This window comes from Coregonus clupeaformis, chromosome 15 (genome assembly GCF_020615455.1).
Source record: "Coregonus clupeaformis isolate EN_2021a chromosome 15, ASM2061545v1, whole genome shotgun sequence".
In the NCBI taxonomy this organism is placed as follows: Eukaryota; Metazoa; Chordata; class Actinopteri; order Salmoniformes; family Salmonidae; genus Coregonus; species Coregonus clupeaformis.
In genome coordinates, this window is record NC_059206.1 from 35,474,798 (window position 1) to 35,491,872 (window position 17,075).

Consider the following 17,075-nt stretch of genomic DNA (forward strand, 5'->3'; position numbering starts at 1 on the left):
CCGGTGACTGATGTGGTAAACTCTTCAAAGTTAGAGGAATCCCGGAACATATTCCAGTCTGTGCTAGCGAAACAGTCCTGTAGCTTAGCATCTGCTTCATCGGACCACTCCCGTATTAAGCATGTCACTGGTACTTCTTATTTGAGTTTTTGCTTGTAAGCAGGAGGATAGAGTTATGGTCTAATTTGTCAAAGGGAGGGTGAGGTAGGGCCTTGCCTATGCGTTTCTGTGTGTGGAGTAAAGGTGATCTAGAGTTTTGTCGCTTCTAGTTGCACAGGTGACATGCTGGTAAAAATGACGTAAAATGGATTTCGTTTTCCCTGCATTTAAATCACCGGCCACGAGAAACGCCGCCTCTGAATGTACATTTTCTTGTTTGCTTATGGCCCTATACAGTTTGTTGAGTCCGGTCTTAGTGCCAGCAGCGGTTTGCGGTGGTAAATGGACAGCTACGGATTATATAGATGAAAACTCTTGGTAAATATGGTCTGCAGCTCATCATGAGGTATTCTAACTCAGGCAAGCTATTTTAATAGCCTTGTTTTATTGATCTATACAGTATATTAAATAATTTTGTTCACTGCCTAGCCTTCAAAATAATATAGATCTCTCTAAATCCCAACAACATGTCACTACACCTCTACACAGACATCACCAGTGGGACAAGACAATTTGCTAGCCCCCAGTAGTTTCTACAATGCATACAAATACAGTTGAAGTCGGAAGTTTACATACACTTAGGTTGGAGTCATTAAAACTTGTTTTTCAACCACTCCACACATTTCTTGTTAACAAACTAGTTTTGGCAAGTCGGTTAGGACATCTACTTTGTGCATGACAAGTAATTTTTCCAACAATTGTTTACAGACAGATTATTTCACTTAAATTCACTGTATCACAATTCCAGTAGGTCAGAAGTTAGCATACACTAAGTTGACGGTGCCTTTAAACAGCTTGGAACATTCCAGGAAATGATGTCATGGCTTTAGAAGCTTCTGATAGGCTAATTGACATCATTTGAGTCAATTGGAGATGTACCCGTGGATGTATTTCAAGGCCTACCTTCAAACTCAGTGCCTCTTTGCTTGACATCATGGGAAAATCTAAAGAAATCAGCCAAGACCTCAGAAAAATAATTGTAGACCTCCCCAAGTCTGGTTCATCCTTGGGAGCAATTTCCAAATGCCTGAAGGTACCACGTTCATCTGTACAAACAATAGTACGCAAGTATAAACACCATGGAAACACGCAGCCGTCATACTGCTCAGGAAGGAGACGCGTTCTGTCGCCTAGAGATTAACGTACTTTGGTGCCAAAAGTGCAAATCAATCCCAGAACAGCAGCAAAGGACCTTGTGAAGGTGCTGGAGGAAACAGGTACAAAAGTATCTATATCCACAGTAAAACGAGTCCTATATCGACATAACCTGAAAGGCTGCTCAGCAAGGAAGAAGCCACTGCTCCAAAACTGCCATAAAAAAGCCAGACTACGGTTTGCAACTGCACATGGGGACAAAGATCGTGCTTTTTGGAGAAATGTCCTCTGGTCTGATGAAACAAAAATAGAACTGTTTGGCCATAATGACCATCGTTATGTTTGGAGGAAAAAGGGGGTGGCCTGCAAGCCGAAGAACACCATCCCAACCGTGAAGCACGGGGGTGGCAGCATCATGCTGTGGGGGTGCTTTTCTGCAGGAGGGACTGGTGCACTTCACAAAATAGATGGCATCATGAGGAAGGAAAATTATGTGGATAATTGAAGCAACATCTCAAGACATCAGTCAGGAAGTTAAAGCTTGGTCGCAAATGGGTCTTCCAAATGGACAATGACCCCAAGCATACTTCTAAAGTTGTGGCAAAATGGCTTAAGGACAACAAAGTCAAGGTATTGGAGTGGCCATCACAAAGCCCTGACCTCAATCTTATAGAAAATGTGTGGGCAGAACTGAAAAAGCGTGTGCGAGCAAGGAGGCCTACAAACCTGACCCAATTACACCAGCTCAACAGGAGGAATGGGCCAAAATTCACCCAACTTATTGTGGGAAGCTTGTGGAAGGCTACCCGAAACGTTTGGCCCAAGTTAAACAATTTAAAGGCAATGCTACCAAATACTAATTGAGCGTATGTAAACTTCTGTCCCACTGGGAATGTGATGAAAGAAAGAAAAGATGAAATAAATCGCTCCACTATTATTCTGACATTTCACATTCTTAAAATAAAGTGGTGATCCTAACTGACCTAAGACAGGGAATCTTTACTAGGATTAAATGTCAGGAATTGTGAAAAACAGAGTATAAATGTATTTGGCTAAGGTGTATGTAAACTTCCGACTTCAACTGTATATGTTTTGCAGTATAAAGGACTTACATATGTTTTCTTATTAAATAACAGTTATATTAAACAGATTTTTTCATTTCAAAGTGGTTTTATATGGTGCCAAAGTCAAGGGACAGCATTTACCACTGCAATTCAAGAATTACTCCTAATTATGTTATGACTCATTACTTTACCCGTACCTTTCCTATGACTATCACACTATCATATTTATACCTGGGGGATGCCCACTGCAGTCATTGCAACCCTTCACTTTGAACAATTTCTCACTATTTTTCCCGCAAACTCCTCCGGTCCTTTCCTTATCCAAGCGCTACATCAATTATTAGTCATAGGCTCTAGCCTCAGAGCGACGGGGACTGCGCTGTCCATCTCCCTCTCATCTTGGCTGCCACAGAGAAAATCCCTGCCATCTTACACTCCAATGACATTATATCTCTCCCATTTCCTGCTCGCATCCTAACAAGCCCTTCAGTTGGGCAGCTTTTTGGCAGCGAATCACAAAAACTCATCCTAAAGGTTAATACAGAAACCGTAGTTTCCGTTTAGTCACTCACTAACTCAATTTGAAGGAAACAAATCATGTTTGACGACGTCTTTTACAAACACAACTTTTCTTATTTTGTCCTCTTCTCACCAGATCACAATGACAGCATAACATGCTGAGGTAAACGCTGCCATTATTCCTATACCCAATGTTGCTCCATTTTCTCGTTAGGTTACATGTAATGTTATAGCCTCCACACACATACCATCATACTCGTTTTGGCTTCCCGTAACATATGAAATGCATTTTCATTGGAAGCACTATTAGATTGCTATGTGCCCCGTCATTGGGCACTTAATTTATCACTCAAACACTTCTGGAAACTGACCAAACAACACGCAAAGTGTCATTTCAGTCCACATCAACTCTGCAGAAAGGAATTGAAGCTGGCAGGTGAAGTGGAGAATCACACTCACTCTTTTACCTCACAATATGGCCCACATACTTTCACTGGTACTGAAGCACAACTGATGCATAAAATACTCCTTCACCTTATAGCGCAGAGAGAGAAGAGAGACTCTACATAGACAGAATGTAGAGGGGAAATTAGAAGAAAAAAGAGGTACCACAAAGGACACACAAAGATGTAAAAAGGCAGAAAGAAAGAAAAGGCAGACAGAATATAAAATAGAGGTCCTTTGGAGGATGAGCTGGCAAAACGGTTAAGCTCAGTGAGGCGTTTGGGTATGAGGGGGATCTATGCTCTCTCTCTCCCTCCCCAGCGCTCCCTCTGCTCCTGGACACAATCAACACTGAAACAACAAGCTAATCAGAATCACAAGGCCCAACTGTTGGCACCCTCACCTCTTCCCAGGCTGCCCTAATCTCAAAACACATGATAGACACAAATCCAATGAGCTCCATCCGTTCAGCCATCAGTTCTATCGCAAGCCTGTGCCATGATAGGACAAATATGACCCCTATTGCATCGGAAGTGGGGTGGTCTTCACTGGAGGGCAAAGATTAGGCTCACAATGTAACAGAGTGGAGTGAATATTCTTGGTTGGATCACTGCTGTTTTACCCTTGAGGGAAATAGTTTGACCTCAAACAGTAACCAGACGTGCAAATTAGATGAATTTATGATTTGTTTGAACTGACGGCAAAAGACGTGCAGGAATAAACCTAACACAGACTGTTTGAAGTTGACACAAAAGAACAAAGGAAGCTGACAGTTATGCTTCAATGTCTCGTGTATCTAATTCTAAGAGGAACTTTATCACCAATCATTGATCAATATTGCTTTGAAGATACTGTATCTAGTGACATCATCTCTAAATCAGAACATACAGAACTAACGTGTTTCTAGTCATTAATCTACAACTTCACCACCGCCGTAGTGCTCTGTGGGATACAGTAATACTTGAGGACTTGCTCTCGGTTTAACTTTCCTGCCTGTAGCGAATTAATGTGTAAGGGGCACGGAGTCAAACTTTGGCCCAGTCAGCAGCACACACGCGTCTGCTCCTGCCCAATACTCAGTCTCGTCTAGTCGGTAGGGCTCGTCCATATGGAGATGGTTAAAACCCTCATTAGTCGGCCTACTTGAAATACAGTCGCAGTGACGCTTGTCCATAAAAGCACAAAGTAGAGTGGTTTCTGCGGTGGCATTAACCAGGTCGAGGCATCGAACCCCCGAGACTTAGTGATTTGGCGCAGGCCACGTTCGCTCGAGTGATGGCTGAAACCTGAATGCATTCCAAGAAAGGAGAAGGAAGGACGTTTTCTTGGAAGGTTTCTGGAACCTTTTCGTTGAAATAGACTGATCCATCTTTGGGTGAGGAAGGATGGAAAAATGTCAGAAAAAATGTATGGTAGCCTACAATGGGATATGGTCCATTGAAAGAAAAATGACTTGGTTTTATTAAAAACATATAGTATTACGAAAGTCTAGCTTGAGGGAAGGCAAAATCTCTCACTGGATCGATGTAAGAACTTTTTAAATTCTGTCTGTGTCTAAAAACTAGATGAGGATCTACCAATGGGACTTTCTGCCTCAAATGGAAAAGCCTACAAAGACCACTGGATGAGGTTACATGCAAAAACCATCTACAATGTGAAATTTCACCTGTATTGAACAGGTGACATCAAATTACCCTAACTTCTGAAGTTAGGGATATGTGTCTAGTATGAAAAATGTATGCACTCACTAACTGTAAGTCGCTCTGGATAAGAGCGTCTGCTAAATGACTAAAATGTAAATGTGTCTATACGTGAAGCTTTCCGGCTAAAGGATGTTAGTTTGAGGGTTGGATAATGTTAGCCAAAAGTGTGAGAGATTTGCTGGGCTGTTTGATTCAGACCCTAAGAGTTCTGATCTGTTTGGTGAGCTGACGTTATGAAAAAGGGCAGGCCTAAAGCCACTCCCTGTAAAATCTACAATCTGCAAACAGGAGAAAGTATGCCTAGCTTTTGAGAGGTTTTATAATCAAACAGCACACCAGTGTTAATGGTGTGTGTGTGTATTTATGTATGTATGCGTGTCCTCATGTTATTTCTTATTGAGACCCTTTGGAGTGACCTTTCATCTTAATAATTATTGCCAAACGAATATTATACAGCCATAAACTTTGGGAAACTTTACAACATAAAAGACAAACAAACTATGTATTGACATTGATTTGGCAAAAATGATCAACTATATTGCCACGGACATGGAATGAGCCATCCTACTGTAAGGGGTGTTGGAAAAGCTGTTAGATGAATCAGGTTAGACAACAGAAACCACAGAGCCGTATAGTAACACTGTCAAAGGCCATTAAAAGTGAAAACCTCAGTCACTACAGAGACAAAAGATGTGCTTATGAAATAGGTTCTAATTGGGGTCAAGAGAGGTATTACAGCAATATTGGCGTCCTCAGTTCTGTGCCAAGTGTTTTCTCCCACACCAAAACACACACCCACCCAGGGTGAGAGGGTCACCACATGGTATCCACTGACCTTTTCTAAATATACTGTCAGAAAACAGACTCATTAAAGTGATCGCTTGGCTTTTTATTGGGTGTTATTTCTATGTAACGCAGACAATTGAGAGGCATTTCCACTCCCTGCAGAGGCCAGCTGTGTGTGTGTGTGTGTGTGTGTGTGAGTGTGAGAGAGAGAGAGAGAGAGAGAGGCCTATGTGTGCCTGCCCATGCGTGTGTCTGTGTCTCTGTGTGTGTGTGTGTACATGCATGTCCAGCCACACGTGTATGTGTGTTTGTATGCGTGTGACAGGAAGAAAGAGAGAGAGTGCATACATAAAGTATGAACATCTGTCAAAGCAAGCATGTCCATGTGTGCATACGCAAAATTGAATGTGTGACTATTTGTGTGCACAGTCTACCAGCAGAAGCAAGAATGCAAGATACAAAAATCAGTCGCTTTCAAAAGTATGACATGCTCAACACAGGAACCTGTCATCGAGTCAATATACATTGATCAAAAGTATCCTTTTTTTCCTTTTAATACCTTCAAGAGTTATTGCACAATATCTTTGAGGCGATGGATTTTTGACCAACAGGAGATTTTTACCCTTCACACTAACAATAAAATATTAATTGAATGCAAACTATTAACAAAGCATCCGATTCTGCAAGTGGCGCCAGAGCAAGTGGCGTGTGTGTTTGTTTTGCTGTGTTTGAACAAGTACTACAGGGCCAGCTGGGGCAGTGTTACCTGTAAGCAGTAATAGAAATACCCACTGCAGATTGCAGTGTGTGTGTGTGTGTGTGTGTGTGCATGCGAACAGTGGACTTAGTTTGCGGTACTCACCACCAATGACTTCTTAACTTAAATTCCTGTCAATATTCCATCATTTCTGAGCAGCACTGCGATTGGCCAGTATACATTATTTCTGTCTGACCCGTCCACAACATCTGCAACATGAGAGACAAACAGAAAGGTTTCCACCAAGCCACCTGAGAACTCCGAATGCCAAAATAATTCAGTCAAGTCACTGTCCCTGGTTTGTTATGTAAGCCTGTGCATTCTTAATGGTCAGGGGTTTGGAGCCAGGCCTGGACCCAGATGCCTGCGTCTGCTGTGTATCCGCGGTGTTCTCGCTGGTAGGCTGTGTTTGTTTATGTGTAAGAATAAGTGTATTTGAATGAGGGTGGAATGTATAGTATGCAGTGAGAGGGAAGGGATAAACAGTGAAAACAATAGCCTACCTCCAATATACTTGGAGGTATTTCTTGCAGCCTTGCATCCAAACCATGACAAACCACAGGTCTGAAGAGTTGTGTGAAAAAAATACATATCCTCTGGTCTTTCCCACAGACGCCTTTCCCAAATCCCCATCCTTCGCTCTGGAGAGAACAGGCCTTCTTATGGCGCTGCTGTCAATCAAAGGTCAATAACCCCCTGCCTGATCGATCAGACAGTATTTTATTTTCTCTCCACCAACCAGATACCAGCTCAATGTATAACAAGAGAGCTGGGGATAGAACGAGACAGGGGAATGGGCGAGAGAGAGGAGAAAGAGGCCTCCTCCCTTCCTCCCTCTAGGATCCCTGAAGTATTTGAGCCTTGCTTGACATTGTCAAGGACTAGGCATGGATCAGAGCGGTGCATAGTGATGCACCTGCCTTGCCCTGGGGTCCTGCTGTTTTTGTTCTAGATCTAAAAAAGGGGTCTTACAGGAGGTTTGGCTCTCCAGCTGGTAATTATTTCCTTATGGCAATAACACCCACATCTCTACACATTTACACTTAATTACTGTGCTTCTCACCCAGATTGGTAGCCTATTTGACTAACAGAGATGTTCTGTACAGCGTAAGTACCTAGGGCCAAATACAAATAAAGCTGCTGTATGTGTGTGTAAAATGAACATTATCGCCCATAAGGCATTGATATTAATGGGATAATTATGCACACAGGAAAGATCTGGCATGTAATGTAGAGCCAAAAGTCACCATTATCAAATCTGTAACTAATGTGGAGCCAGCCGATGCATATGGACGGATTTATGAAACGTGTCCAGATTCGTTTTCCATTTCTGATGATAGTGTTTAGACAATCAAAATGATCTGCTAGCTTTGATTATCAGAAAAGCCAGATAAGGGCTGTTTTTCAGCATCTTTGCCAATACAAAATGCACAGGTTGTATTTTGAGGGCAGTGTTCTCGTTCCAAGAATGAATTATGCTCCTCAAAAGATTAATTCCAGAGCGCCAGTAGTTACAAATCAGGGAAATAAGATGACGGAATAGAAAAGCCACTCATTGCTAAATCATTAAAAATGAACTTGCATTACATTGAGTCCAAAGCGGGACCCTAGGATGCCATAATATGGACGGGAGCCAAGAGCTGGGCAGTTAAAGGTGGAAGGCATTCATTAACCACCTTCACTCCTCACAACACGGGACGCTATCACGGAAGCAGACAACTCGCTTTCAGTGGGTTTCAGTCATCTTTCAGTTCGGTCTTATAATATTAATGTTTTGAATTTTCTGAAGCAGACTCGTGTTATGCCACAGGGGCTCACTGGTGGGTTCAAGTCAGATGAAGGTTTATCAAGACTTGACGGGCAATTCCACATTTCAACCTCACTTTCATTATCTCCAGCCAATACCAGTGTCTACATATGTGCATTTCAAAGTTTGGTAAAAAAAATTAAGTTCTACCTGATGACATCATCAAAAGTTAAAACAATTTCAAACACTGAGATTCGCGGTGACGTGGGGAACAAGAAAATACCCTCCCTCTGACTAGAAACTCATTGCAGGTTTTGAAAATCACTGTTCTTCCTTTTAATCCTACCCTGTGACGTCACAGACGCATTTCTGAGGACCTTTCTTCTTAAATATAGAAACGTGCCGTTTTCACTTATGTAGACAATGGTATGGTGATGGAGATTAAGGTGAAAAGTGGCAGAATGTCTCTAAGTTGTCAGGAGTCCTGCATAGCTCAAAAATAAATACAAATAAAGAGTAACAAATACTTGTGCATTTCCATTGTTGTGTCAAACTTGACCCTAGATTTATTCTACATAGAAAGACACACTACAAGCCAAGTGTCTGAATTACATAATACATTTGCTTAAAAAGGACCATTTCACATGCAGCACACCCTCCAGTGACAGGGGAAGGGTAAGAAATTAGGTAACTTTCAACATAAAATGTTGATGAAGTTTGGGGATATGATCTGTGCAGCTTTGGCCCCGGAGACTGCAATTACGCTCGCTCTCCTTCCTTGTCATCTCCATCTTGACATTCTCATTGGTTATCATGCAGGGAGCTAGCCCGAGTCCCCAGATCATGACTATGATTAATAAATAATAATGGAAAGTACACAGCTATATTTATAGACAGGAAGTTCTAACTTGACCTCACTTCACACACTGACCATGGTCGTCGTCCTCAAGCCAAGACCACTACGTCATTCTTTCACAAGTTCCGCTCACCTCCTTACCATGAAATATTAACACCTGCATACTGTATGTTTGGAGGGTGGATGGCGGACAGTAGCACCTGTGCATTTCATCACAGGACAGCGATAGACCTGTGTGCTTTCTCTCTAGACAGTAGCTATTAGTATTGATAGCTACACCTTGCATACTATGTCTATTAGAAGCACTGTGTCTATTGCAAACATGACAGTGATACCTGAATGCTGTGTCCTTGTAGGACAAGACTGCGTAACACACCTACAGTACATACTGCAGCTTCTGTCATTTGTTCTAGAAGTACTGTGTGTAACCCAGGAGTATAACGCCTGTATGTGTCTTTAGAAAGGACATTAACACATTCACAATCTTTCTGACTTACTGTTTCGTCAGCAAAAAGCAAGTTGGATCCAGGCCAAGGTGTGTGTGTTTCTGTGTGTGTGTGTGTGTGTAGGAGTGCTCGGAGGGAGGTGTGTGTGTGTGTGTGTAGGAGTGCTCGGAGGGAGATGTAGGCAAGCAGGCAGGCAGGAAGGTACATTGGGTGCCTGTGAAGTCAGGGGGGGATAGGTGGAGTGTTAACGGGGGAGACACCTGACAGCGGTGGGGTGTATGCTCCCTGGCACTTCTGTACATTCATGTCACCGCAGATAAAGTCAGCACCTGTGAAGAAGAACTACAGCACTGCTGCCACTGTCAGGGACAGGAGGAATCCTATATACTTCTGTTCTTGTGTCCTCCTCGGTCAGCACCCTTGTCATTGTCAGGCACATGGTATGAGATGCATGTACAGAAAGCAAGCTGAAGCTGTGGTTCTCTCTCTGCTTGGGTAACAATCAAGAAGTCTACTTGGGATGTGACCTGGAGTGAGTTGAAAGGGCCTATTCTCTCCTTTTCTTCAACTGGAGACGCAGGATCTGGCAAACCCTGTTAATTATAAAACGACAAATGGGGCACACGTTAGTGTTGTAAGTTAGCGAAGATGAATGAGCGAACATGATACTATTGAGGCACAGCCATGGTGGAGAGTGAGCGTGAAGGGCTAGTAGTTGTGTGTAGAAGAAGAAATGGCTTAACGCCCAGTGAGAGTCATTAGATTGAACCCGTGTGTGGGCTGCTTACTTCATTACACTTCGCACAGTACCGGGTGCAATAATAATCACAGTTCCATCTCATTCATCAAACTCTGGGAATTCACTACTGGCTGCACCTGGATGAAAAACCCCAGGAAAAAGAAAGTTGTCTCCCATTTAACTAGAGGGTAACACAGAAGGAGTGCAAATACCCATCACACTTCCAGGCTATCGAGTTTCACTCCTGTCTCCATGTATATGGAATATAAAATAAACATACACACGTACGCTAGACAGAGGCCGCAAAACAAAGCCAAAAACTATTATGATTGTATGGCCCTCTAGTTTTGGCAGCAGTTACCTGTTCAATAAATCTGCCTCCCACTTCCAGTCCTTACATGCATGTCTGAGAGAGATCCATGCCCCTTTTCCTGCCCCATAATGCACAGCTCAGCAAAGCCAAAGGTTACCTGGAGTTGGGCTATCTATCAATGTGTTCCCAGTTCACCCCTTAAGAACGGCTTGAGCTAAATCGAGCTAAAGCCTGGTACTGCCACCTGCTGGCCCAGGGTGTAAACAGGGTAACCCCTCAATCCCAGAGTCCTCGAAAACGAACTCCTGCCTGCCAATGTAATGTAGCACAAGTCCGGTTAAATTAGTTCTAAAGCTACAGGTTATATAGAGGTGCTAAAGTTAATGTGAAAACGCATTGTACGTGCACAACATACAGGTAAATGCCAAAAAAGGAAACACTTGAATAAATGAGGGATAAAGTATTTTATCAAGCAGGTGTTTCCACACAGGTGTGGTTCCTTTATTAATTAACTGATTAAAACATCCCATTATGGTCACGTATAAAAATGATCTCAACCCAATTGAACACATGGGAGATTCTGGAGAGGCACCTAAGACAGCGTTTTCCACCACTTTCAACAACAAAACACCAAATTATGTAATTTCTCGTGGAAGAATGGTGTTCCTTTATTTTGGCAGTTACCTGTATTTGGATACTACCCCTAGAAAGAGCTGATCTGCAACAACTTCTCTCACTAGCACATAATGGGATGCAATAGTCTAATAAGTGGTGGGTTGTTTTTTCCTCCACCCCCTTTGCTTTCTAAAAGACTGAAAATGAGAGCTTCCCTAATACTTGTGCTTTAAGCAAACGTCCAACTCTGTGGTGAAACGGTGTGGAAAAACTCACCTTCAGCAGTGGGGCAGGGAGGGAGAAGGGGAGGCCGCATGTGCTGTGAATTAGCTTTCGCGGGTAGGCTTGTGGTGGGAGTAACCTTGGAAACCAGCGCGGGTGTTTCTGCATGGCTGCAGTCTGCAGTGCCTCAGGGGCTCAGTGACCCGGGTGCGAAGGGAGGAAAAAAGACAGCAGGCCGAGACCCACGCTCCCCCTCTCCTACTCCCTCGTCCCACCAGTGGCCCCCGGGGAACCCTTGCACGCACCTCCAACCAACCAGCCTCTCTGTAAGGCATCGCTCTCCTTTTCCTTACATGTGAGTCCTCTCCCTCACTCTGCCTTTATGTAAGGCGTATTCGCCCCCTCAGTCTCTCACTCAGCCACTGTGTAAGGCCTTGCTCGCCCTCTCTTTCTATTCCACTGAAAAGCAGCCACCTGTCTCTCATCACGTTCATTTCTGAATGGAGGGTGTCTCAGTCCTTTCTGTCTTACACACACTCCACTCAATGCATGGACACTGCACATAAGAGCACAGCCAGAGGCTGATGATGTTCATTTCAGCCAGTTTATTCACACAGCACATACTACAGTGGGTAATGTATTTCAAAACATTGTACAGCGCTGTCACATCTGACAAAAGACTCTTGATCCTATCAGTAGTATAAAAATAGTGTCACTACAAAAGTATAAATTAGGCCTACCGATAAGACAACTCAAATCCAAAAAACTATCTGCCAAAGCGTGATAAAAAGACAAATTATGGAATCAAAATAAGCAACATGAAATAAATTTTTTGCAGCCCAGCAGAGTATAAAAATTACAAAGAATGACAATTCTCCATAAAATAAGATAAACACAACATTAATGCTCTGTTAGAATTGAGAATAGTCAAATTCTGAACGAGAGGGAAAGAGTATTCATGTTAGCCATCTTGTATTTACAGTTAACATTAGCATCTTCTTTCAACACACCCACTGGAAAAAGAACGAGACCTGTGTTTCTGCGAAGTCATAAGTTAGCAGCAATATTATTTTATTTTTTTAATGTAGTTCTCTATAACAGTATTTAGCTTGAGTTGTGTGTATCAAAACCTTTGAAATGCTAGTTTATAAAAAGAGGTATGGTGTTATCAACGGTGCTACCCATTTCTGCAACACTTGCTCCCTCTAGTGGAATAAAACAGCAGTTATCTTGTATTTACATACTGCCACCCCTGAAAGGAGTACAACGAAGTTGCCCTTAGACTCTGAGCTAAAGTCAGTTTTGTGCCTTTGCCCCTAATGTTTAAAGCTAGGACTTGGGGAGGTTAAGCAGATCTTTAGATCTGTGCCTATGAGCAACTTCTAACCCCCTGAAACTGTTCCGTCTTAGAAGAAACACACTGGCTTATATGATAGAATAGATCAGTACTCTAATATTGATTACATGCATATCTTGTAATAATTCTAATCTTACCAAAGAAAGTATATGAGGCAATAGTAGTAGTAGTATTGGAGATAGCCACATCAACGACTGACTGCATGTCCAGGATCATTTTCTGCTTGAAATCCTAATTTAAGATCTACAGGTAAAATCCCTTCACTACAGCTGCTCTAAAAAAGAACACAAAAACTAAAACATCAATTTCAGTTCCATTATCTATATGCTACACTTACTATTTTATCATATTGGACAGATCCAAAATCATCATGTCGGACAGACCAGAGCCTTTACTGTATGTCCTTCAGTCATAGAACTTGAGGTAAAAAAGCACACCATTGCTTTGGACAGAGGAAAGTTAAGTCTGAACTATCTATACTTGAATGGGAATGTTATCAAGATGTACCTCGGTGTGTGACACTCACTTCCAATATAGTATTGGTCAAGCCGTTTGAGACATTATGCACATTCCAACTACGTTGTGCAAGTTTGTACAAAGGCAACAAAGATTTCACACACTTAACTCCTAAATTAGAAAGTGGAACTTGTGTCACTGAATGGAGGACAGACAAAACTCAAGTGCGGGGAAGGATGAACATACATTGCCAAAACATTTAATCCTTCAATCGAAATCATACAAACAAATCCAGTGCATTAATTAAAAGCATGAAACCATAACAGCCACACCAGTAAGTTTCTTTGGACTACTTGCTTTTGGATAAATTAACACATGGGTCTATCTTTGATGTAAAAAGTACAAACGACAAATGAAGTCTAAGAAAGACTAATAAATATGAGAAACTGACAAACATAGTACATAAAGACAAGTGATGTTTGGTGTAGTGAAAGACTGTCTTTAAAAACAACATGGCTAAAGACAATGGGAGGACCAGACTCAAAGACACCATCTCACATAGAAAAAGTTGAAAGATGCCACTAACAGTCCTGGGGCAATCAGGCCAACGAGTTCCCAAACACATCCACCCCTACCGTCAAGTCATTCAGTATAGTTACTCAGTAACACAGTGGAGTCTAATCGCACCATTGTCCAGAATGGATCTGAGCCCAGGCCCTACACAACCACTGGAGCGCACACTCGCCTTAAGCTGGCCATACATTACACGATTATAAACTGCGATTTTGCCACGATTTGGGATCCACTACAAATTTTCTGCGATCGAAGGTAAATCGTGATGTCGTAGGCTCTGACCAAGACGTCGTACTTCACATAATGTGATTGGATGAAAGAAGTGAGATTATGGGTTTTGCGCTCTGCCGATCAACATTTTAGGTCCCGATAATTTTTCTGCCAGAAATTTTCAGTCGTGTCTTGTGTAGTGAGGGGGGTGCTACGATGTGACTTGCAACTTGTCCTCCGTTGCTCGGCTACAGCAACAGAGTAGGAGGTGGGCCATGACACATCTGGAAATAGCAGGACAGGGAGGGGTCTAGACAGGTCGCAATGTGAGCAAACTGGTGTAATGTGAGCACACCGGTCGCAGACTTCAGGGTGACAAGATTATGCAGTCAATTCAGATAATGTGAGTGCGCCAACGATGTAAAGATTTGTATCGTTGTCTAATGTATACCTAGTTTAGTCCTTCAAATAGTTACTATAGTCAGACAACTACAAGCCATGGAAGAAATGGTGAAAAGGCAATTTGATAACAATGTAAAAGGCATGAAGTTGACTATGACGTATAGGGACAGAAGTAACCTCGCCTGGTAACACAGTGCAACAAAGTGGGACTTGAAAAGTGTGCGGTTAAAAATCAAGGCGGGAGAGGTCCTGTGGTCTTGTGTAGCTCGGTTGGTAGAGCATGGCGCTTGCAATGCCAGGACTGGGGGTTTGATTCCCACGGAGGACCAGCATGAAAAAAAGTATGAAAATGTATACACCCAGTACTGTAAGTCGCTCTGGATAAGAGTGTCTGCTAAATGAATAATATGTCGATGTAGAGCGAGCCGCTACAGCTGTATTACATGGGACTTTGAAAAATGTCCTAAATCTCCAATCAAAATAAATGTTCTATCACATTGATCATATTAATTTTGGGAAGCCCAGTTGATTCTGAGTTCAGCATATAACGTTTATATGTGAAAACTATTTCTAAGATGCATACTTTCAGAACTCACTTCCTTGTTTAAATCAGTTGCGCTGCTCGCGCAATGTAGGGGGGAGGTTCTAAAGGTTATGCTAGATGGTGATGGACTGAGAGACCAGCCAATTAAAACCAGTGGTTGTTTCATCTGCTCCTGCCATAGACTTCCGGCCAAGTCTCGTTCTGAGGCGCTGTGAAACCAGACTGTTCGACAGAGGCAGAGCCGGCTGGTGGACGAGACTAGGTCAGAAGTGAATCAGCGAAAGACAGAGAGAGATCTTTAAGGCCCAACGAATAACAGAGGTTACTTGCAAGCACCATATGCAACACCTTTACCATCCTTGTCATTTATCCTATGAATTTTAAGCCATTTAACCGCTGATAATTATTTGTTGTTGCATTTGGCACTAACCAGATCAGCATCTTGAGAAGACCCCCTATTCCTCGCCTCCTTGAACAGTATCCAACCAGTCCGGGTGTTTGATAAAATAAAATAAAAACATGCCACGGGGGACTCGAACCTACGCTGCAAGTTGTGACAATTGTCAGGAACTAGACGTTCTACACTGTAAACTAGCTAGTTACTTTGATTATCAGAACGTGCCAGTGGACTTCTGGTAAGGACGCTTTCGTGAAAATGTGTTGGATCACGTCCAACTACGTCAATTATTTTAATTGGCTGATACAGAATCTGTTACAGGATTTAATTACGTGCTCAGCTGGTCGTCCTCAGCATCATGGCTAATTGTGCCAGGTTGGCCTATGAGAAACGCTAGCAGCTAGCCATTTTAGACCACAGGTATAAACCTTGGGTCTAAGCAAACGTTCACGAGTATGGCCCCTCTGGGCTCCCCTATCCCTCTGTAGATAGCCTGTGTAGTCATTGGTGGAAAGGTCGTGGTTAGGTCAGCGTTGGTGGTCGGACCGTAATGTTCAGGCCATGTTGGAGCGCAGGAAGACAAGTTTGTTCATCTCCTCGGCGGTGACCTGCTGCCTCCTCTTCATGGCCAGGCTCTGCTCACACACGCTCACACACTCGCTGCGGACGCCCACGGCGGGCACGGCCAGCAGCCACAGTGCTAGGCGTGCCAGTCTGGGGAAGCGGTCGCCCACCGTGGTGCTCCAGTAGTGGAAGAGGTCTGGGGTGGTGCCCTGGAGGAGCGGTTCAGCCAGATACTGGAACACCTCCTGTCTCACCTGGGTCTGGCTTTCATCTGACGACGCCTCCGACGACACGGCTACTACCCCTCTGGCGTTCACTCCACCACCGGGGACGTCCACGCGAAGCCGTTTGGGTGTTGAGGGTCCATCCATGTCCTCAACTCCGGACCCCCCGCCGGTGGCTTGCCCCCCGTCGCGGGGGTCTGTGGCCATCTCGCAGGCACGGGCGATGATCTCCTCATGCTGGTAGGCTGGGACGGGACGCAGCTTCAGCTGAGGATCCAGGACCATGGCTACCTGGTGGGCTTTCTCCACCTTAAAGTTCTCCTTCAGGGCTTCCAGGAAGTAGTGGCAGAGCTTGCTGGCGGTCCCCACCTCCCCAGCCTTGGAGGTGAACAGTTTCTCCAGGCGCAGGTAGACAGGTAGCACCTGCTGCAGGGTGGGCCTCCTCTGGTTGCTGAGCTCCAGGGCGGCCAGGCGCAGGGGGGCCAGCAGGCAGGCCAGCGTCCCCAGCAGGTGTTTGTTGAGGCCCTGCAGCGTGGAAGCTGTGGCCTTGCTCCTCCCATATGCCTCACAGATCTGCTCAAAGTGGGCGTGCACCTGAAGCAGGGCCTCAGCCGTGCGGTCCCAACAGGGAGGGGTGTGGCTAGGCCTGGGGGGAGCGGAGGGGTTAGACGTGCCCTCGTCCATGGCGGCGCTGGTGGAGTCGTCGCGCAACGAGAGGCTGGTGGAGGCAGCAATGTCGCGGCAGGCAGCCAGCAGCTCAGTCAATTCGTGGAGCCCCCGCGCCTGCAGGCTGCGCTTCCCCAGCACTGCCTGGACCACTACACCCAGCGAGCACCCGGCGCACCGCAGACACACCCTCCCCCCGCCCGCCTCCAGCCAGCGG

At 44.1% G+C, this 17,075-nt stretch overlaps 1 protein-coding gene across 1 annotated transcript in view; it reads right to left on the bottom strand.

Moving 5' to 3' along the window:
- Window positions 1-12,055: 12,055 nt before the first annotated feature.
- The window catches only part of LOC121582492 (zinc finger protein 618), a 35,668-nt gene continuing 30,648 nt past the window's right edge, over window positions 12,056-17,075 (bottom strand). The window contains exon 16 of the mRNA XM_045225116.1: window positions 12,056-17,062. Coding sequence (XP_045081051.1) covers window positions 15,959-17,062 — 1,104 coding nt within the window. The 3' untranslated portion in view covers window positions 12,056-15,958. The remainder of the gene's footprint in view (window positions 17,063-17,075) is intronic.